The 24,607-nt window shown below is 34.6% G+C and overlaps 1 protein-coding gene across 2 annotated transcripts in view; it reads right to left on the bottom strand.

The window, feature by feature from the left end:
• Positions 1 to 23,365, bottom strand: part of Taf2 (TATA-box binding protein associated factor 2) — an 80,311-nt gene extending 56,946 nt beyond the window's left edge. For both annotated transcript variants that reach the window (XM_071602159.1, XM_071602160.1), the window contains exons 1-10: positions 23,040 to 23,365; positions 22,528 to 22,582; positions 16,904 to 17,064; positions 11,487 to 11,605; positions 9,990 to 10,131; positions 8,573 to 8,804; positions 6,826 to 7,010; positions 5,688 to 5,801; positions 4,084 to 4,183; positions 2,643 to 2,728 (exon numbers count right to left, since the gene is read on the bottom strand). In XM_071602159.1, coding sequence (XP_071458260.1) covers positions 2,643 to 2,728; positions 4,084 to 4,183; positions 5,688 to 5,801; positions 6,826 to 7,010; positions 8,573 to 8,804; positions 9,990 to 10,131; positions 11,487 to 11,605; positions 16,904 to 17,064; positions 22,528 to 22,582; positions 23,040 to 23,122 — 1,277 coding nt within the window. In that variant the 5' untranslated portion in view covers positions 23,123 to 23,365. The remainder of the gene's footprint in view (positions 1 to 2,642; positions 2,729 to 4,083; positions 4,184 to 5,687; positions 5,802 to 6,825; positions 7,011 to 8,572; positions 8,805 to 9,989; positions 10,132 to 11,486; positions 11,606 to 16,903; positions 17,065 to 22,527; positions 22,583 to 23,039) is intronic.
• Between the last annotated feature and the right edge of the window lie 1,242 nt (positions 23,366 to 24,607).

Here is a 24,607-nt window from a genome sequence, read left to right as displayed (position 1 = left end):
ACTCTATAAATTCCCTATACTTTGGAATATTATTCATCCATAAGAATGAATGACCTTATAATTTTTGCTGGTAAATGGATAGATCTAGAGACTACCATGATAAGTGAAATAAGCCAATCTCAAAAAACCAATGGCAGAATGTTCACACAATGGGGGCAGGGGAGAAGAATAGAAGTTAGGTGGATTAGACAAAGGGTAATAAGGAGAAGGAAATAGGGATGGAAACAGAAAAGACAGTAGAATGAATTAGACATAACTTTTCTGTGTTCATATATGAATACACCACCAGTGAAATGCCACATCATGTACAACCACAAGAATGAGAGCCTAACTACAATAAGTTATACTTCATGTATGTATAATATGTCAACATAAACTCTACTGTCCTATGTATCTAAAAAGAACCAAAAACAATAAAATAAAATAATTAATTCCTATTCTTCCCCACTGACTTAATTTTATCTCAGTGACCATCTGCAACAACACCAACAAAAAGGGCTATCACTTGCAAAACTTTAATTATCTTAATCTTTGCTGTTCTTTGAGCACTTCAGGCACTATGATTAACCTTATGAGTCGTACGTAAAAATTTGCTTTTAAATAACTAAAATACATAGGGTTATAAAGGAAACTAATTATAATGATATAGTTAATCAAAATATTAAAAATTATGATACTCCACTGAATATACAAGTTTACTTATTAAAAAACAACAAGATCTAGCTAGAGTCTGCTCTAGTAATTTTGAGGTAGTGATGAATACAAGGATATATAAACATTTCTGCTACCAGTGATAATGTGACAGAAAAACACCTATGATTTCTACTGCTGACAAAGTAACACATATTGTTAATACTACCATATATATTGCCAACATCCCTAATGAAGGAAATGAAAAATTTTAGTTTATGGTTAGGGAAATTAGGAAATTTTCACTTCACTTCAATCCATAGTCCTTTAGAGAATCTATGAACCTTAGATGAAAATCCCTGCCAGCACCACTGTGTTGTTATAAGTGACTATCTTGAGAATCACAGCCTCAGGAAAAGAGTCTCCTGTGTATCTCCTTTGCTAGCAAAGAAAAAAACTTTCTTCCTTTTTCTGAAACCGTGTCCTCATTATTGGACTGGCATCAAGGACAAGGACCAAGTTTTCAGTAACAAACTGGCAACCTAGATGGGACTTGAGAACACTTCCCTCTCCAGTTTTCTTGGGCAGGTCTAGTATTCCCAGCAATCCCTCTTCCATACTGAGGATTCAAGGTGGCTGGTCAGCTTGTTGAGAGACAATGGCTAGAAAATTAGGAGACACGTGAGTCTGCTTCAGGCTGAAGAGGAGGAGCTGTTCCCATGAGTAAAGGGAAGGACTGAGGGACCATCTAAGCAGCTATCAAGCTCTTTTGGCTTTAGAAAATTCTTGCCTTCTCTCTCTGAACTGTAGGTTGCTCCATCAATTGTTCAACTGTGAGAAAAAGGAAAATGAATGCTGTAAAGTCGGGACACCCTTGGACATCTGCATGATTTCTGCCCTATGTATTCCTTGTTCAGTCACCCACCAACTGCTACCACAGATATCTGGACTGCCACGATGCTAAATATTCTTAACTGTCATTGTCCCACCTGATAAAGGAAGAAGGACTTTGTGTCACTTCTCTCCAACTTTGCTCTCTAGAAGGAAGCAACTTGGAGATGTAGTTACCCATTTTTCCATAAAAATGGAATGTAGAAATTGACAGGGGGGAAATATAACAGTACTCCACTTCATGCATTGAATATAAACTTTTTCTGCCCTGCTGCTGTGACTTATTTTTAAAACAGACATGTTTCTTTCTTTTCTTCTCCCCTTCTTCCTCCCTAATCCTTTCTTTCCAATCTGGGGAGGGAGAGGGTAGGATTACCCTTCTTCCTCATCCTAGGCTTTCCTGTGCTTAAGCACACACAAGAATGAAGTAATCAGGTGATGCCAGAAGATCTAAGAAATCTCCCAAACTAACAAGCAAATTAAGACCCCCCCCCCCCCATCTAGGGTACACCTAGAATGTAGCCTTTGAATCCCCCGATAGGCAGATTCCTTTAGGACCGGAGTCCCATTTGTTTCTCCTTTCCTAACAGAGTAATAAAACTTTTTTTTTTTCCTTTTTCCAAAACAAAAACAACAAAAAGTGGCTGTCTCTTTTAGTGACCTGATAAAACAGAGAAGACAGGGAGAAGAGTGAGGGAAAGAAAAGAAGGAAAAAGGAATAAATGAATGTCTACTTACGTAGCTACTCAGGTAAATAGGTAGGGGTAGGATGTCTTGATGCTGAAATTATCTACTTAGACTTAAAAAAACAGTGGTATAAAAGCAAAATACTCGTTTCCATTATTTTTAAACTTTAATAAGAACAGTATGACACAATAGCATTAAGAAGTAATCACAGAAAATAGCCTAATTTTTTTTAAAGTCTTTTTTTTTTAGTTTGAATCCATTTGTAGCCATCTCATGAGATAAACATAGAAAACAAATGAAAGGAATATTCATAGCATTAATAATTTTGCATACTATCAGTACTTCTTTGGCTTTGCAGGGGCCTCAATAAAAACACAAGTGGTCTAAGAGTGACCCCATGAAATAAGGCTCATATCTTGGAACAGAAAACTTACTTATCCTTCTCTTTTCCTCCACCAAATATGGGATGTAGTAAAACTCCCCCAGTTTTTAGTTCATATGCCACTATTTTATCTAGCTCCTAAAAAAGACATAAAAATGGGAGTTAAAAACTTTCACACACCAAATTTTAGAAATAAACCATAAATTCTCTTTCCTGGCACCAGAATATAAATTTTATAAGATAAATGAAATGCATCTGCAGAATAGTTAATGTTCTTATAAATAAAGCGAACTATACAGCTGGCTGAATGCTAAAAGCCAAACAGCATTCTTTACTTTGTGATCAGGGCTGGCCAGCAGCCTGGCAACTTTTCCTTATGGCTCTTCTCAACCTCTCTGACCTGTCTTCCAACTTTATTTTTTCCTTCTCAGTATTTTGCTTCTGAAGACTTAGACAAGTAAAAAGAAAAGGGGATAAATTATGTTAGAAATCTATAATTTTAAAACATCTCTAGTCTTCTCTAATATGACATAAATCAAACTCATGAATAACTTAAACAATATAACAATGCCTGACACAAGTAAGATGTAATTTTTTTCTCCTTCTGAAATGAAAAACTGGCTCTAACAGTTCTGAATGTGTAAATTCTTTCAACAGTTCTAGATGCGTGAAGTCTTTTTAACAATTAACTTTTGGGCTTGGGTTTATGCCTGAATGATAAAAATATATAAAATAATAAAATGGGGAAAATGAAGGAGGCTATTTAATTAGAACATTGCAACTTGGATTTTTATTTACCTGAGAAGAAGAATATATAAGCATGACATAATTAAAACATATATGACTAGAATGGAATATGCAAAATAGATAGTTTTCATTTTTTTCTAAATGTTTAAATAACAGGAAAAAGGTATAACAATAGAGAACATATAAGCATTAAAGGGATAACCAGCCTGTAATAAGCATTCATCATGTGCAAAATATGCATGATATAGTGTGCCACAACCCTTGACAACAGGGTAAACACTATTTCACTCCTTACACAGATGAAGCTTAGAAAGATTAACCATTCACAAAGCCAGACTAATTTGCAAAGCACAGGTACAAAAGACCACTATGAGGAGCTGTGATATATCTATTGACCAACTTGATGATTAGAGAGTTTAAATATTCTTCTCCTTAGGGAAAAGTTGTTAGGGGCCGAAATTGACGATAAAACAGATAACTAATTTTTTTTCTCAGTGAATTGACACTCATTTTATGAGGGAAAATTAGAGATTTTTCAAGTTATGTTTTACAGTCATTAAAAATAAAGCACATGATGGGAGCTGGGGTTGGTAGAGTGTTTACCTAGCATGTTGGGAAGATCTGGGTTCAATCCCCAAACCAAAAAAAAAAAGCAAAACAAAATGAGCACATATAACTTGGAAACCAGGAAAATACTATTGTATCTTACTGACTTATGAGTGTGTAAGGGATCTAGCTATTATTACCTCTTTAATCCAATGGTGGTACTCATTAACACCAAAAGTTTTCTTCATCCAAAGTCCATAAATATAGCCTGAAATTCCCTTCAGCACCCATTCATCAGACCTAAGCAAAAAGTCAACATTTAAACTTATTTTTAATCATAAAACTCTTCAGATGAAGTAAAAAAGAATAATGCAACTAGTATGAACCTCCTCCAGCCTTCTTAAAGAAAAGGAAAGTGATTAACAAATTATTGGGCTCCTAACTTCCTCTGTCTGATGTGCCCATTCATTATGCCTTTTTTTTTACATCTGGCTTAATCTTTAATTATAAGACTACTTTCCAATCTTATTTCAAGTATAATTTATCAATAGATGTGCTCTATTTCAACAGTGTTGCTTCTCTCCTTACCAACTCTGCTCTGACCATCTGCCTCTTTAGAAATACCTGTGAATAACAAGGATTGCACTGCTCAGTTCAACATTCCGCTTTCTTTACTACTAATCCAATGCATAATTTTCTTTTTCTCTCTTTTGTTGGGGGCAGGGGGAATTGAACTCAGAGGGGCTTTAACACTGAGCCACATTCCCACCCTTTTCATTTTTTTGTTTTGTTTTGAGACAGGGTATCACTAAGTTGTTTAGGCTAGCCTCAAACCTGTGATTCTCCTACCTCAGCCTCATGATTCTCTGGGATTACAGGCGTGTACCAATATGCCCAGTTCTATACATAATTTTCAATGGTATCCAAAACATGAAGTTGAACTATTAATTACTGTTATGTTTCTCCAGAGAAAAGACAACTGGCATCATTCACTCATTTATTCATTCATAAATATATCCATCTGTCCAGGCATCTGCCTATCATGTTCAGGCACCATTCTTTAATTAAACTATATAAAATGTTAGGAAAATTATAAATCAGAAATGTTCCCCTTTCCCATTTAGCAAGAAAGAATAACAAGCCAGGATTTATACAATATGCAGAGTACAAAATGTTCGCAATTAGAAATTGTAATCTTCAAGAAATTTTTTTGTATTCTTTCAAACTCATCTCAAGCTAAACAAAAAGAAAATAGAAGGGTTTGGGGCTTTTTTTTTTTTGGCAGTGCTGAGGATTAGACCCAGGGCCTGGTACATGCTAGGCAAATACTATATCACTGAGACATACTTCTAGTCCAAAAAAATATTCTCATCTCTCCTTTCTTTCAAGCAATGTGGTACACAGTTGAATACTAGCAAGGAACTCTCTACAACATAATTATTTTATGTAGAGAATTATTTTGCTTTAAACATTACCTTGAACATTTCCAACTGCTATGAGCACTAGCATCAGAATTCTCACTGTAGTTTTGTGCACATTTAAGTCTATTCTTTAAGAAATTGTGTTTAAAAATCTGACTTTACTACAGAAGCAATTATACTGATTTTTACAGCCAAAAAGTTAGGATGAAATTTAAATTCATTACTTTTCTAAGATATACACAGAGAATAGTATCTTTTAAGCTAGTTATCTACAATTAGAGCAAAGGTCAGCTTACACTGCAAGAAAAGAGAAATAAACCTTTCTGATTCAATTTCTTATTTGAATTGAACCCAGAGGTAATGTAAACATTAAAATGACTTACCAAGACATTCTGGATATGAAACATCCAAAAAACTGCTGGGCCAAGGACTGGGCTAAACACCTTCTAGTCAAAGGTGTCTCATCTATAATCATGGCACTGTGTAGAAGATTTGTGCTGAAATTTAAATGAAGAGGAAGTTAATTAAAATAAAGAAATCATTATTCAGTCAAAATAAAATAATTAATAATTAAATAATCATACTTTTAAAATAATCGAATTAAAGTTAAACACAAAAGATAAAAACCAGAAAAGTTTCCCAGAATACTTTCTAATCTTTTCAGAACTTGGCTGAAATTTATAGTCTTAACTGCTGCTTAACACAGGGAACAATGCTGGATATAGTGGCACATGCCTGAAATTCCAGCGACTGGGGAGGGTGAAGCAGAGGACTCTCAAGGGCCACCCTGAGCAACTAAGCAAGAATCTTTCTCAAAATAAAAAATAAAAAGGACTGGGGATGTAGCTCAGTGGTAAAGCTTCCTGACTTCATCCCCAGTAACAAAAAACAATAAAACAAAAAAACAAAACCTTTCCTAATAATTACTAACTTTGTTTTATTATTTATCTTTAAACACATTATCTCATTGGACTTTCCAAACAACACCCTGAGGAATGCCCATTTTACACATGAGAAAATTTAGAAACAAGGAATGTAAAATAACTGACTTTGAAACATAAAACAGACATTTGGAATTTTCCAAAGAAGGAATAAAAGAAGAGAGGCAGGTAAGGAAGTTTAAGAAAGAAAGAAAAGGAGAGAATGAAAAACAAATCCTCTCTACTTTTTTCCATGAACAAGTTTCTGATGGTATCAGCATATTTTTAAATATTACTAGAAAAACTAAACTATGGGTATGATTTTTAAAAATTTATAAACAAAAAAAGAGACTAAAACATGCAAAATATTAACATCTATTAATTCTGGATGAAGACAATGAGTCTTTAAAGTTACTTTAAAATTTTCTTCATGTTTTTCTACAATTTTAAATTTTAAAAACACAATATTTTCTTCAACTCAATTACATTTAAATTAAGGGGAGAAAGTTCATACCTCACAGTAACCCTGCCTATAAAATCAGAAAGCTTTCCTCATATCACTATTCTACTTTAGGCATTTCAAATGTGAAGAGATACCAACCTAAAAATGCTCATGGAAGCATAAGCAGCCACTTCAACATAAGCCTCATCAATGAATACAGTCTTAAAACACGAGTATGGATATCGACATGTAAGAATTTCTTCATAAAATTCAAAAACTTCATGAAGGTATGACGTGGTATGTTTAAGCAATGGAAGAAGTTGGGGTAAACAAAAATGAGTAACCTGAAAATAAAAAGCCAGGGAGGTCATCTAAATGTTAAGGGTTAACGTTTATATTTTAAATTTCCTAAATTTCAATTCTTTCTCTCTCTATATATATATTTTTTTATAAATTTCATAATCCTGACAGTAAATGCTATGATAAAATTATTAATTACTTTTTTAATCACCTTTACAAAATATTCATTGTATTGAAAATACTAAATTCATGATGGATTATAAATCTGTGAAATGCTTAGACCTATTAAAAATAAAACTCTGGTTCCAAAATAAACTAAAATTTCTTCTGATAGGAATACATAAAAAGAATTTTCAAAACCTACCTCTTATTTATAAATATCTAACCTATTGAACACTATGCATTTTATAGCACTCTCTTAATAATTTTTCTTTTGAAGGTGCTGGGGATCGAACCTAGAGCCTTGCACATGCTAGTCAAGTGCTCTATCACTATGCTATATCCCCAGCCTCCCATCCTAGTACTTTAGTTAATGCTAACCAACTGTATATAAAGAACAATTACTATATTTGGCCTCTAAAATCTCAAATACATAATGAAAGCTACAGAAGCTTACTGGTAGTTAGGAGATAAGAAATGCTCACAATACAAGTAGCAATTTTGGTTTTCTTATTAGGTAATAGTTCACCGGTCACAGAAGTATCACTGACTCATATGATAATTCTATTTCAAATTAATGACTTCAACAACGGCACAGAAGAGAATACCCAGGAAGGTTTCATATAAGAAAAAGAATCTGTGGTAATCATTTTAAGTTAGATAAAAGTTTGGTACATCACAACAGGAAAAGTGAATATCCGAGATGGAGAAAGAACTGTGTTATGAAAAATAGACCATTTCAAATATATTAAAATTTTAGATTTTTTACAACATGGTGCTTAGTATTCTAAAAGATTCAAGTATAATCTGATTAGAGTATAGACTGATGTCTACTAATTCTGTTCACTATTAATGTCTTCTTTTTCCTTAACATGTGTTTATGAGTGTTCAAGTCCCATCTCTGGAATCTGAAAAATCACATATTCAAAATTAAAAAGCAAGCCAGGCACAGCGGCACACGCTGGCAATCCCAGCAATCTGGGAGGCTGAGCCAGGAGGATTGCAAATTCAAGGCCAGCCTCAGCAACTTAATGAGACCTTGTCTCAAACTAAAAATAAAAAAGGGTTGGGGATGTACCTCAGTGGCAAAGTGCCCTTGGATTAGAGCCCCAGTACCAATAAATAAATAAACAGAATTTTAAGCGCAAGACTTATTCTCACTTCATTGTATTCAGAAAAGAGAAAAAAAGACTGAGGCAGGGTTCAAATTCTAGTCAGCAAACTCATGAAGATTTCTTTCCTTTTGAGAGGAATTCACTCAAGAATTCATGTCATTAAAATGTAATTAACATAGTTTCTAAAAATAAAAAATAATATATAATTTCTCTCTAGTGATATTCTTGATAGCTGGAAGATGAGTTAAGAAAGACATTATTTCATTAATACTCTTCATTTAACAAGAAGTGAAAGGATAGAAGAGAGCAAGAGGGGAGAAGCTATGACTTACCTCATGCATATACGGATCTACAAGTATTTCAAAAGGTCCAATGGCCAAGGAGATGTTTGATGCTGCTGTAGGAATAGTAAGCATGTAATGGAAGGTCTTCTTCCTCATATCATGGGTATACACTGTCTCTACCAAATCTCCATTGGATATAGCCACCATAGCAGCATCTACTGTAAATTCTAATTTCCATGTACATAATTCAGAGTATGAATCAACACACGGGAACCAAAATCTAGAACAAAGATTGACAGTATAGAAAATATATTGAAAGTGTATCCTACATTGTTGTCTCCACATGTAAGTTATTTTACCATTTCTAAAAATGTATAAAAAGATATTTTATTTCACTGATGAAGTTTTTACTCTGTGTTTTCAAAGAATCTGATTTAAAAAAAAAAAAACTTCCAAAAATCATTTGGCAATATTTAAAAAATATATTGTGTGGCAACTCCAGTTCAAATGATAAACAGTTAAGCAATTCCTACTTTCCAATTTTTAAGTTAAAAATAATTTTAACTTGTATAATCAGTTATTTTTTATGTAGCATTCATTTGCAGAAATTAAAAAGTTTATAATTAAGTTTTATGAAACATAATTAATATTCAGAATCTAGTCTATAGGTATGGAAGTTGCTTTTTGATATTATGTGATATACTGCATAATTTCACACTGAGTACTAATAAAACAAGATACAAAATTTATTTGACTGTCAATTTAGGTCAGGTCTTATTATGGTGTCAGGGTTGGTACTTGGTAATGAAACATAAATGGGCTTAGAGAAGTTAATAATCTAAGGAGAGTAAACTTACTATAAAACATTCCAGTAACGTGTAGCAAATTACAGAGTATATGAATGTATGAACTACAATTACACACAAAGATGTAGGTAAATTTCACTATCAATTTTGAACAAAAACAGCCAAATATAAAGAGCATAATACATATGACTCCATTTATATCAAATTCAAAAACAACTAAATTGGCATTTTAGAAAATAATATAGTTGGAAAACAGAATGCTCTGTGGAAACAATGAATGGAGGCAAGCACAAGGGGTGTCTGGGATGCTGGTAATGTTTTTCATCTTAATTTGAGATATGGATTTAATGGGTTCATTCACTTGTGAAAATTTATTGAGCTTTACACTTAAAATTTCTGTAATTTTCTGCATTTTTTTAAACTTCCATATAAAGTTAAAGAATCAAGTAAGATAATTATTTTAGAACAACAGACTTGCAAAAGAAAGAGGAAAAGGAAAGACACATGACTGAGGAGGAATAACTAGGAAGAGGTATATGTTTGGGGAAATCAAATTCATACTTCCCATTTTACATTAAATGAATATATTACATGCACATTCATGATAAAATAAATTGAAAAATAAAATTAACTGAAATATATAAGAATTTATAATCTACCTTGTGGAATTTTGATACCCACAAGAGAAGACATGAGCACCTCTCTCTGCCATACTCCCCTCTACACTGGGTACCACAAAATGAAGACCTCCTTTTGGCTGATCCAAAGAAAAATTAATGTGTATCTTCAGAACCTTTAACTCTGCAACAAATAAATACACACATCTGTTGATATATAAATAACAGTGATCTATATAAAGAGTTATACTGAATATAAAATGGGAGTCAAAGCCTGAATTTTATATTAAAAACCATACTCTGTACCTTAGTTAGGCCTATTATTCTCTCTCCACTTATATTAACCCAAGAGCCTACCTCTACCAGTGCTCCTACTCCAATCAGTTTAATTGATGCTTACTGCTTTTCACAAAATACTGCTGCTCTGGTTATATCACATCCTCCTCTCAACATTTCTAACAACATATAATGCCCAAAGAAAAAAGTTCAAAATTCCCACAATGCACATGCAGGCCTTTCCAATCCAATCCCGAATTTTCTTTTCAAATTTTTTCTTCTTTTAAATTTCCCTAAAAATTGTTCACTGTAGTTGATTTTGGAGAGTACAGAAGAAAGATGTATACGAACAGGACTACCCGAGAATTTGCATTTTCTTTTAAGCTTTTCATTATGTTTGATAAACATGTATTGCTTTCATTAATATTTTTTTAAAATTTTACTTCAATTTATCTCCAAATATTACAATAATTTCAACAATGATAAACTTTAATGGCTGGTCCCTATACTGTATAACCTCCCTGAATTCTCCCACCCCCAGTCATATAGAAAGCAAAAACAAAAAGTCTTTTTTATCTCAGTTAATTTTTTTAAGGCTAAATGAAGGCAGGCAAAAGCTTTTTATAATAATTATAATGGCTGAAAATGTAAGATTTAGAAAGAATATGCTCTAAAGTATATAGAGTAAGTACCAGGAATCCTATGTTCCAGTTTTGACTTCACCAGTAATTAGCTAAATGAAATTCAGTAGGCCACTTACTCTCAGTAGACTTCAGATTATTATTCTATAAAATGAAGAAGCTGAATCAGATTATTTTTCAGGATCTATCCTACTATAAGATGCTATAATTCTAAAATGATTTAATATGGCATAGGCTCTCAAATCTTGACAATTTGTCCTGTCCATCTTTTTTTAAAGTAAAAATTTTAAATTTAAAAAACAACAGTGATAGTGGCATGCCTATAACTCCTGATACTAAAATAGCAGAAAGACGACAAAGTTCAAGGCTAGCCCGGACAACTACTCGGCAAGACCCGGTCTCAAAATAAAAAAAATTTATAAAAGGGCTACAGATGAAGTTTAGTAGTTGAGTGCCCCTGGGTTAAATCCCCAGTATCACAAAAAAGACAGACAAAGTTTTCAACTCCTCTTCTTCCTCCTATATATTTAAACTGATTTATTTACAATTTAGATATCATTAATTTTCAAATCTCTGAATTTTACATGAATTTAATGTAGTAAATATATTCTTGGTACTTTACCATCAACGTGCTTCCATAGCTCTGATGGAACCTTAATGCAAAGTTCTCCATTTCCTGCATCAGGATCCACGGCACTAACTGCAGCTGCATATGCATTGGAAAAATAATTGAGATTCCTCCTGGAGAAAGAGGGGAGAAAAAATGATTTGTAATAACATTAAGTTACATATTTCACCAAGATTCTTCTTAGATCTCATGTGACACCAATTGTTTTTAAGCATAATGTAATTCATAAGAATTAAGATTCTTACATAGCTCCTAAGAATACTTTTTATCCAAGTTAACTATTGCTCTACTCACCATGTTAGAAACTATTAAACTACAAAGATAATGGCATATATATATTTCGCTCACTGTTACATGACTATTCTCATGAAACTGACACACTGACTGATGTGCCGAGAAGGCTCTTGAATGACTATTATTATGATCATCACATTCTTCATTAATTTTGGAATGTCAAAGTCACTATACTTTTCTACATTCTGAAAGTAAACAGACTACTCAATATATTAAAAATATTTTTCTATTATGATAACTATGTAAAATAAAAGCTGTAAAACTTCAGAGGCAACCTAAAGACAGGAACTGTGGGTTTTCTTTGTTTTTTCTGGTGCTGGGGATTGAACTCAGGGCCTTGAACATGGTAAGCACATTTTCTACCACTGAACTACATTCCTTGCCAATAACTGTGTTTTAACATATCATCTATTTCTTTCATTATTATCATACAATAAAAATGACCTTTTTCTTTCCTTTTGGTATACAGTTCTATAAATTTTAACACATGTAGATATAAGTAACCACCACCATAATCATGATAAAAAACATTGCCATCACCCTAAAAGAGTGCTACCCCTTGTGTCAAATAAATGGAATCATACAGAATGTGACCTTTTGAAACTGGCTTGTGCTATTCAGTATGTCTTCGAAATCGAGCCAAGTTGTTAGACATATCAATATTGTGTTCCTTTTAACCAATAATAGCATTACATTGCCTGACTCTACCACAGTTAATTTATCCTTTCACCAGCTCAAGTATACTTAGGCAATTTTCAGCTTTTGGCTGTCACAAATAGAGCTGCTATGAACATTTGTATTTAGGTTTTTGTATCAATATAAGTTTCATTTCTATAGTGTAAATAAAATACTTGTGAGTGACACTGCTGAGGCATATGGTAAACATGTTTAACTTTCTAAGAATCTGCCAAACTGTGTTCCAGAAAAGTTGTACTATTGTTATCCTTACCAGCAATATATGAAAGTACTAGTCCAAATCCTCACTAACATTTAGCATACCATCTCATTTTAAAACTATTTTATCTACATATTACAATGACTTTTCAATAAAATTTTAAAAACATGAAATTTGAGAGATATAGCGACAGAACTTTTATCCCATTATCCCCAGTTATCTGAGAAATTCAAAAATAAAAATATGAAGGGCCAAGGGTGTAGCTCAGTATTAGAGTGAGCTTAGCATGCATTAGACCTTGGGTTAAAAAAAATAAAAGAAAATAACCTTTAGTCAAAAAGTAATCCAGATTTAAACATTACACATTAGAGTGCTTAATTGTTCTTTATTAATGGGTAATTATTTTTACTTAATCTCATTTCCTGAGAAAATGTAAACTGGTCCAAATAAATGGGTAAGTTATCATAAATGTACTCTATTGGGAAGCCAGTCATGAGGAACAATCTTCTGATAGTTTGGTTTTAGTATAGAAATGAAATGTCTTCTTTCATAACTCATGAACTCAGAAATTACTAGAGCAAGATTATAGGCTTTTGAATTTTCAGAAAAATTCTGTGATTTTTGCCCTATGACTACCACCAACTCCAACTCCCAGCTCTCCTCATGGAAACATAGCTTAAAAAGGAACAATGCTATAAAGGAATACTAAAAAACTAGTAAATTAAAGGAATCAAAAGAATTCTAAGAACCTATTACAGGTTAAGGATTCCTAATTCAAAAATCTAAGATCCAAAATGTGAAATATTTTGACCATCAGGGATGGTCAACCAGTAAAGTCTATCTATGTAAATACCCCCAAAACTGAAAAACTCCAAAATCTGAAACATTTCTGATCCTAAGTATTTCAGGTAAGGGATAACCAATTCTTATTTATTAAACCATATTAAATTAAAATGATAATCCTTTGTCGAATAAAGAACATTTGTTTTTTAAAACTATAGGTGCAGATTTTTGCAACAGATATCAGCCATACTGGCTACCCATCCACAAAAACAACAACAACAAAAAAAAAACAACCAAAGACCCACAGCTCCTTTGGAAGCGAACTATATCTATATCTATTTTATAACACATAAGATTCAAATTTTAAAAATGTATTTGGAAAAATTTCCAAGTGCTAAAATTATTTTACTGGAAAAAAATTAACCAAAAAAAGGGTGGGGGGGTAGAAATGTTACATAACCAATATGGTTTTTAATTCTAAAAGGCAATTTAACAAGTCAATTAACATACAGTTGAATAAGCAGACATGTCTTTTCATCTCTTATCTGAAATTTTCCTTCCTGCATATCCTTCTACAGTTCAAAGATGCTAAATCTGAGAGCACATTCTATCAAAACTGGGAGGAGCTGGTGCCTCAACTTTAAAACAAATAAGAAAAAAATGTGATAAAATAGTACATTACTTGTTTTGAGTATTAAGACATTTAGGGCTGGGGTTGTGGCTCAATGGGAGAGCACTTGCCTAGCATGTGTGAGGCACTGGGTTCAATTCTCAGCACCACATACAAATATATGAATAAAATAAAGATCCATCAATGTCTAAAAAAATTTTAAAAAAAGGACATTTAAATGTATTAAGATCAAATTTTACCATGGAATTTTAAGTTTTATTTTTTAATTTCAAAACCACTACAAGTTAATTCTCATTTTAGTTTTATTGGAAACTTTATAGGTACATTAAAGAAAAGTTATTTTAGAAACAAGAAAGATAACCGTAGTGTCTGGGAACATGCTAAAATGTTAACTAGCTGTATTTCCCAAAGTTTCCTTTAAAAATATAATGTGATCCATGAGAGATATTTTTTATATTCAGTTGCCAAGAAAAGTAATATTTCTTCTGAATAATCGGTGTGTTTCTGTCTTGTGTCTTCTGAGTCTCATAAACAATATGTTTCCCTCTTTGTTATGACAACTAGAAATGAGAACCAAACCTGCAGTTTTCTTCTAAGACTCTTGTGGTAACTTAACAATGTGTATCTACCAACATCCGTTTGTTTATCTTTTATGCCAATTTCATCATCTACCTTTTACAACTTTTATCTAATAAAACTCTAAAACCAATTCCAAATTCTTTTTAAAACAAGTAATGGGATAATAAAATCAGAAAAAAAAAATCATCTCTCTTTAAAGAGTAGTAAAGATTTTGAAGTTAGGCAAAAAAGCAGGGGATGCTAGTTAAACATTTACTAATGACCATGGCCAATAAAATTCTGCTTCTAGCTGGAAGGAAAATTTAAACTATATCTTTCCTAATTTCCTAACATAATCTTTGAAAAGCTTCTCCTTTATCATTTCCTTTATTTTTAATACTAAAAGTGATAAGGTGCCAGGTGCAGTGGCACATGCCTGTAATCCCTGCAACAGGAGGATCACAAGTTGGAGGCCAGCCTCAGCAACTTAGCAAGCCTGTTTCAAGATAAAAAATAAAAAGAGTAGGGAATGTAGCTCAGTGATTTAAGCAGCCCTGGGTTCAATTCCCAACACCAAAACAAAACAAAGGGATAAGCCATCATCAATATCACTAGAGAAAAATTTTAGGAGGTATCATCAAAGTAAGTAGCAAAGTTTGCTTCCTTAATGTAACAGGATATCCACTGTTCCTGTCATTGCACTATAACAGATTATTTGCTATGAGTCCTGAGCATCAGAAATAAATCATTGGTAAAGCATATGTGCAAATCATGTTTTGTATCTGGCTTCCTACCCTATCATCAAAAGCAGGGTTCTAGGCTAAATATGATAGATATGTTTTTCCTCTAGCAAAACAATTAGTCCCCTATAAGCTCATTTTAAAGATGTCCTTTTCATTCATTAGAGGTAAACACTTAGTACTCTAAAGGCAGATTTCTTTTCTCCTGAAGAAAAGGGGATAGAGAAAATCTTGTAATGAGCCTTTTTATGTAAGTTTTAAGGGCAACTGTTAAAAACAATGTAATTTTAAGAACTCACCTATGTGAGATGGGAAGTTATAAGGAGTAACTCAAGAGTCCCTGGACTTTTCAACACCATTTTCACGTCTCCTCTCTGAGTTTGAAAGATTCTGAAGCAATGATTACTGAGATCTTAAATATGTCACAAGTTAAGTTTCCCTTCTCAACAGTCCCCAAACCCTTATGGCAGTGTTTCTCAAGCAACAGCCTACAGCAGAATCACCTAGAAAGCCTATTAGAACACAAATTGTAAGATGCTGACCACAGTCTCTAGTAGGTCTGGGTTAATGCTTGGGAGTTCACAGTTCTAACAAGTTCCTAGGTGATGCTCATGTTGCTCAATTGGGAACACAATTTAAGAATTGATTGATGCCTTAAGGCAAAAATTATATATCCTAGCCATTCAGGAGGTTGAGGCAGGAGAATTACCAATCTAAGATCAGCCAATTCTAAATAAAAAATAAAAGAGAGCCAAGGATATAGCTCAGTGGTAGAGCAGCCTGGGTTCAAACACTAGTACCAGAAAGAAAAAAATAAAAATAAAAAGATTACACACACTACACTGGTTAATTTTTTAAAATATCATATTGATTAAGAGTATATAATGACTTTTGGTATCTACCCCCCAAATACCAAGAATCACAGAAATGATATGACACAATGCTACTGAAGCTTTGAAAAAACAAGTACTCTCAAATGTATTTATAATAGTAATGGACATGTTTTCAGGGGAGCAATACTGAGTTTGAACCCAGGTATTCTCTACTACTGAGCTACATCCACAGCCCTTTTTCTATTTTGAGAACAGATCCCTCCAGAGCAGCTAAAATTACAGGTATACACCACTGTCTCCAGCCTACACGTAATATTTTCATGATATTTTAAAATAGACAAAATATTCTATAGACTATTTTAAGTTAGTCTTTGACCTAAGAATTATGGTGACCACCCAACACACTGAAAATCACTTTTATTTTTTATTAAGTAAATAGTTAAAAATAATTTAAAACAGGAAAATGGCTAATAAGATTTAATTAAGTTCTTTGGTAAGAAGAAAGGAAACTTGGTACCAGACAATACTGAGAACAAAACCACCTGAAATACATGTGCAAAGTGGGAAAAAAAAATCCAGAATCTAATAATAATCTGAAAAAAAATAAGTAATCCAATCATTAAACACAACAGCAAAAAAATTGACAGAAATGTTGACTTTTAAAGTGTACAACTTACTGTTTTGATTCATTGTGACAAACTTCTAAGGTTGGATCATTATAAATAAAAGCAGCCTCTAAATCATTGATCCTTACTCGATAGATTCTACACTGTTTGCTGTTCAACTTTATTCTATTCAAGTTTGCAACTGTAGGAAATATAGTCAGTTCCACAAAGCCCTAAAAGATAAAGAATAACAGCTTTATTATAAAGATTGGTATGTTTTAGAACATATTCCTTTGACTTCTACTACTTAGAAACATACTATCCTCCAGAAATAACATCCTAAATAGCTACATACACACAAATTCTCTACAAATATCTTAATTTTAACATGATTGTCCTAGTGAATGAATGGGGTCTGAGTTATGTATACTATACCATCTTATCATTCATATGAACTATCAGTGAAAATTAAGTTAATACAAGTATTCAATACACTCAAATACAACAATTTTTAGATAGACTGCAACCCAAACAGAGAATAAGAAGAAGAAAATAAAAGAGCAGAAAGAATCAAACAGGTTGGTAAGTGAAAGAACATGGGGAGGCAAAAAAAAGGCGGGGAATAAAACCCTGTCTTACTGAAGCCAACAAGTGTGAGTCCCGGCTTATAGGAGGTAAATCAGGACATGTGAAATAGCAAGTGCTAAAAGAAAATCTCAGGCATGTAGGTATTTCAAAATGCAGAAGAGTTTCCTACCAAGTAGTCCATAGTTCTACCATGTTTGCTGTGTGGTATGCAATCTATCTGAAGCATATACCTAAGAGATGACAGACAGATAAATAAATTGACCACTCACCATTTGTTTATTTGTTCAATCAAATGGGAAAGACAGACAGATGAAACGTGGAGCACATCACCAGTGATTTTAGTATCACTATTTGAAAACTAATATACTCAAACATGAAATATGAGAGGGCATAATATAGTAACATTTTAAGGGCTGCAAAGTGAGCAGGAAAACTTAAGAGGATATAATGGGGATATCTACAATGAAACTCAAGCAGTCACCAAGGAGAACTAGATTACAATGGCTTCTACTCTATGACAGATATTATACTGTATACTTTCATTATGTATTCTCTATTCCTAATACCAACTCTGAGAGATAAGTGCTACTTTATGCTTTTTACAGAGAGGCTCTAAGAGCTAAGTGCTATTGAAAAGTGCAAAAAACAAATTAACTTTTTACAAATAAATGAATAAAATTTAAAAAAATTTATCAAGTGGAGAACTCACAGATACATTTAAATGATCCCAATAGATTCCCACTATTCCATAATGCCTCTGGGCACAAAGGCTTTAAATATTTTATTTATTTGTTTGTTTGTAGTTATAGATGGACCTCACACATGCTAGGCAAGCACTCTGCCACTGAGCCACAACCCCAGTCCCTTAAATATGTTTTGAAACAACCTTAAGCCCAATTGTTCAAAAGCCTGGAATTATACAGACCCTCTGCCCCCTATTCCCAAAGAGAATCACACACTCTTAAATTAGACCATCTATACAGATCCATGTAGAAGCAACATAGAAAATAGGTCAAAGGCAAAAATATTGTTAATGAAGGTTTTATGTTTAAAAGTGTAAGCCATGAGCAATTGTAGCTGGAAGACCAATATTTTCTTAAATCAGTAATTCAGTCATCCATTGACCACTCCAAATAAATGAGCTTCAATTATTTGAAAACCAGCAAGTAGTAACAACACAACAATGTCAAAAGTGAATTGGAAGTGTCATCAATATGTACTTGAGCAAGGGTGGGTAAGAACATGATTTGGCTTCCTACAGTAAGGTAAGTAATAACAAAAAAGTGGACAGAGAATATTTCAGGAAGACAGGGAAAGCATGCCCTGATACCACCTAACCTCTACAAGCCTCCTGTCATCATTGGCCACTGGTATAAACGCAAGTTCCCCAAGTATTCTAACCTTATACTTTTATTTCATTCTTGCTGCTTAACCTCTTCTGACCATTTCACACCTTAACCATACTGTGTTTTCTATCTTTTCAAAAATCTTCTTTTCACTTTCTATCCTTAAATGAAATATCTCCTGACTCCCCATTGACAATAAACTACTTATTCTCTCACTCACTATAAATTAAGATTGGGGAAAAATACAAATTCTCACTGTTACTTCTAGGCCATTTATAGGATTTTATACAATACACACTACAAGAGCCAGGAGAATGGTGTTATAGTTAAATGAATGTGTTATGGGGGTAAACTCCTATATTCAAGTATTAGCTCCACCATTTAGTAATTTTATGCTCTTGGAATACTCTATTTTTCTGTGCCTCATTTTCCTCATCCGTGAAACAAAAATAATGATATTAACTACCTTGTACTGATATTATGACAACTGAACAATTTACTACATGAAACCTACTTAAAATAGCTAAGGGACATTGGTATGGCTCAGGGGCAGAGTGCTTGCCTAGCATATGTGAGGCCCTGGGTTCTATCCCTAGCATCAGGAAAAAAAAAAAAAATTGTGGTTGGCATTTAGTATTTGCTTAACACCTAAATGTTTATATTCTTTTTTTTCCTACTCTTGTTTTTTGTGATCATACTAATACAGGCATACCATCCTCCACAATTGATTAAATCCCCCTACATTCACTGAACACTCCTTCCTAACATATCTTTGCTATTTTTTAAGTGACTTCAATATAGGTTTATCTGATCCTTCCAATAACACCACTTTAAAGTTCCTTAACCCCAGATCCTACAATTTTCATTTCCATTCCTGGACAAAAATCAAAATCACAATCTGAGTCCAGCACAGTGTAATCCCAGTGCATGGCCTGAGAGACCGAGGCAGAAGGATCACAAATTCAAAGCCAGCCTTAGCAACTCAATGAGACCCTAAGCAACTCAGTGAGACCCTGCCTCTAAATAAAATAGCAAAAAAGGGCTGAGGATGTGACTCTGTGGTTAAGTATCTGAGTTCAATCCCCGGGGTAAGGGGGAAAAAAAAAAAAAGGAATCACAATCTGAAAGGTACCTCATCACAGCTCCATCCTGACATCATATTCTTCACTATCCAGGACAAGACACCTATTCCTGATGATTACTTCTCTCCCAGTCCTTCTGTTCGATCACCTACATGTTTAAGAGTTTCTCACCCCAATCCATCCTAGTACTTCTGGGGTTTTCTTCACTGCTCCCCCTGAATCCTTAACTTCAATCATTTTTCTGCCAACTACCAATCTGTGTTCCTCCTCCTTTTCTCCCTAAAATGATCCTTCTACTAGTCCTCTGGAGTTCATCTCCAAATTATTACCTGAAATATTACTCTGCTTATTATCTTTGCCTCAAATTACAATCTTTCCTCTCTGTAGAAATTCTCCCTGTGCCCATGAACACTTGAAAACTCACAAACAAAGACGGGCATGGTGGTACATGCCTGTAATCCCAGCAATTTAGAAAGGTGAGGCAGGAGGATCCCAAGTTAAAAGCCAGCCTCAGCAACTTAGGGAGGCCCTAGGCAACTTAGTGAGACCCTATCTCAAATAAAAAACAAAAAGGAATGGGATGTGGCTCAACTGTAAAGTGCCTCTGGGTTCAAACCCTGGCATCAAAAACAAACACAAAAAAACACCTCACAGAAAAGTAGGCACATAATATACCATAGAAACAGACAGGGTAAAGAGGGAGGTTTTTGTTGTCATTTTGGTTTGGTTTTTTTGAGACAGAGTCTTGCCATGTTGCCCAGGCTCGTTTCAACCTCCCAGGTTCAAATAATCCTCCTTCCTCAGACTCAGTACTAGGATTACAGGTATATGCCACTGCACCCAGCTTAAAAAGAGTTTTTGATTCACAGGGAATCTAAGGCCAATGATTACTGGGTCTAGAAGAATGAAAACTAAAGGTAGTTTATGATGTTTCTCAATAATATAAAAAGTATAGGTCTAATAGGCAAAAACTTGACTCAAGGTGCAAAAGGAGGAATTTATGACCTCTTATTCAGTTCCTAGACCTCAGCCAGTTCACAGTTCCAGAAGAGAGTCCTTTGAGTGAGTTTGATGAGAGGTCACACAGCCTCTAGAGTTTATCTTCTAAGACTACCCCAGAATGGCCTGTAGCCGAATTGCCAGGTACTGATTTGTTCTGGAGAAAAGAAAATTTCCAAATCTTCCTTGAGTTATTATATCTTGGTTCTGATCTGACGTGAATACTAAAGTCCTGAAACATTACGATAGTCAGACTAAGTTTTTAGAGGTCAAATAATAAGTGGTGTTACAGACAAAGTCAATCACACAGAAAGACTTCTCCAATCCTATAACATATAGTATATATTTTATTTAGTAGTTGGCAAATATCCTTATTGGATACCTATAAAATGGAGTAAGGGCTATTATGGTAAGGGTAAGTAGAGACCACTGGACAGACTATTTCTTTACTACAATATAGTAAACCAAAGCAACTAGACAACCCTGGGGAATTGCAGATTAGTGCCAAAAAAGATTGGAAAAATGCTGATACCAAAAGTTCCTCTCTGCCAGGATGCAGGTAAGCAGAAGCTTCATTGATATATTAATATTTTATTCTTCTACTTTCCTTTAGGAAAGTTACCTAACCTCTATTCTTTCAGCTACCTCACTTATAGTTACGATTAAAATATTATCTACTTCATGAGATTCTGGTGAAGATTCAATTAGTTAATACACACACAATTTAGAAAAAATTTCTACCATACATGTTCACTGTAATTCAATCAACCTTGTCAACTCCTTCTATTCCATTCTCATAAATGCTGTCATTCTTGAGGGTGTCACCATTTCCCCACCAGACTACTATAGTAACCTGTTATACAGACTCCAAATTTTCATACCTTTCCTACACAATTCATACAAGATTATACACCTAAAGTATTCTACCACAAGATACAAAGTAAATAATAATGTGTGAGGAACACTGCAAAAGAAACACCACAAATGGCCAGGAGTGGTGGTGCAGGCCTGTAACCCCAGAGGCTGGAGAGGATGAGGAAGGAGGATAACTGTTCAAAGAGTTCAAAGCCCACTTCAGCAACCACAAGGCATTAAGCAACTCCATGAGATCTTCTCTCTAAATAACAAAAAATAGGGCTGTGGATGTGGCTTAGTGGTCAACTGCCCTGAGTTCAACCCCCAGTACCCATCCTCCCCCCAAAAAAATAAATACCACAAAAGAATAGATGAACTTAATGAAATGTTTAGAATCTTTACAAATCTTGATCATATCTCAAATATTATATTTGAAACTTCACTAAAAAGCAATACCACCTAAACTAGGTCAGCCAAGGATCAGAAAACAAAAGAAGTGGCATATTAGAAGCTAACTAAAGTGAGTCCACTCATCTTAATTTTTTCACAGAAGAGATCTCACAATGGGCTTACTGTTATTTCATGCACAACTCTAAAAAGCTTGGTTATACAAGCTTTCATATTCCACAATAAAGAAATAAATTGTAATCAGGAAAAAGAAAAGAGGAGAAGGATTGAGAAATGTACAGAAGGACCTCAGAATCAAACAGATCTGAATTCTAATTCTTAGCTAGTCTTAAAACATCATTATCTGAAAGAATATACAGTGTTCAAGTACTGTGAAAGGTACACTTATTATTCATTATAATTTTTAGAAAAAACTTACCACAACAGACTTCCTCTGGAAATTTATGTTGTTGATGCAGACAACTTGATGGGTTGTATATTAAAAAATACAAAAGCATAAAATAATTTCTATTATTACATGAAAGCAAACTCCATCCAAGTATTAATATATGTTCTAAGCATGCGTGTGCCTTTGTGTGTGTATGAAAATCATATAATCCACATAAATTCAAAAATTACACGTTAATCTTTCATTTAAAAACCTACAATCTGGAATGATTTGCTTGTTTTAAATCTAGCAACAGCCACAAAAACCAAATTTCTTTAGACAGAAATAATTTAGTACTTTAAGAAAAAGATTTATTAAATCTGCATGGTGAACTATATCTGCTAATTGACACTGCCATTCATAATGATCACCCTACAAAGACCACTTCCATCACAGCGAGAGGACTCTCCTTTTCCACCGTTTTCAAGGCCCACCAAGTCGGTTTCAAACAATTACAAACGAAATAATGAGAAAAAAAGGGGGAGGAATGAAAAGATACTTATAATTTATATGGCCTTGGGCTTTCAAAGCCCTTGTCTCCTTTCTTCCTGTTCATTCTGAAGGGCTCCGCACCGGTCGATGGCATGCAGCGGCCCGCGGGGCTGGGGTTCCCGGCTTCCCCGGGGGCTACGGGGCATTACCGGTCTCGGGAGCCTAGCCCCTGCCTCGACTGTCACGCCCAGCGTCCGGGACACCCTGAGCACCCAGACCGGGTGCACCGCCAATAGACTAGGCTCCTTTCAGCCTCCTGCGCCCAGCTTCTGTCACACGGACGCTCCGCTCGGCAACCGCTCAAAGGGAGCGCCAGCCGACATGCTGCCGGTTGCCTTTAACCTCTGGCGTCAGCGGAAGTGGGACGCCTCCGGGGGCGGACCCGGAAGTCTCCCGTCAGTGGGCGGTGCTTGCGCGACAACGCGGGAATTTTCTCATTTCCTTGCGATTGTTAAAACTTAGAAGAATGGAGAAAATAATGGATGAGAGGAGAAGCGCAGTTAGGGAAGAGACATTAAAGTTCTTTTATTTTTTTTTGTACTGAGGATTGAACCCAGAGGTGTGCAACCACTGAGCCACATCCCCGACCTTTTTTATATTTCTTTCTCTTTTTTTTGGTACCGGGGATATAACTCAAGGGCACTCGACCAGTGACCCACATCCCCAGCCCTATTTTGCATTTTATTTAAAGATAGGGTCTTGCTGAGTTGCTAAGTGCCTCCCTGAGTTGCTGAGGGCGAATTTGAACTCGCAGTCCTCCTGCCTCAGCCTCCCCACCGGCTGGGGTTACAGGCATGCGCCACCCCTCCGGGCACGCAGGTTGTGAAGTGCGGGGGAACAAGGTTTGCAAAGAGCCTAGTATAAACAGGGTAGGGGCCAATAATGGGGGCGCTTCTCAAAACCAGGAGGAGGGATGTGCTTCTGGTTTGCTGTATGGAGACACCACAAACTCAACTCATTTGTACCCACTGATTTAAACTGTAGGTAATGTCCCTATACTACAGGTAGCCTGACAAACCTGGAGTCCTTAGTAGGCACTGCTGACTCAATATATATGCTGCGTGTGCCTTTATGGGTGTATAAAAATCATATAATCCACATAAATGCAGAAAAATGTATTGAAAAAGATTTTTCATATTCTTATTGGTGAATTATAGCTGTGCAAAATGGTGGGGTTTTTTTTACATGCTCTTACATAAACACAAATATAAATTAACCAATACCATTACCCAGTATTTCGTCTTTCCCTCCTCTTCCCCTCCCCCAGTCTCTTTATTCTACTGAACGCCCTTTGATCTGCATATTTCCCCAATCTTGCTTTTCCTTTTTCCTCTCTAGCTTTCACATAGGAGAGGAAACATACAAGCCTTGACCTTGTGAGTTTGACTTATTTCTGTTACCATAATGGTCTCTAGTTCCACCCACTTTCCTGCAAATGACTTCATTTTTCTTTATGGATGAACAAAACTCCATTGTGTGTATATGTCACATTTTCTCTATTCATTCATCCATAATTTGGCTATTGTGAATTATGCTGCTATAAACATGAGTACACATGTATCATGGAGTATGATGACTC

Source organism: Marmota flaviventris, chromosome 15 (assembly GCF_047511675.1).
Source record: "Marmota flaviventris isolate mMarFla1 chromosome 15, mMarFla1.hap1, whole genome shotgun sequence".
NCBI classification, from domain to species: domain Eukaryota; kingdom Metazoa; phylum Chordata; class Mammalia; order Rodentia; family Sciuridae; genus Marmota; species Marmota flaviventris.
This window is presented reverse-complemented; position numbering and strand designations above follow the sequence as displayed.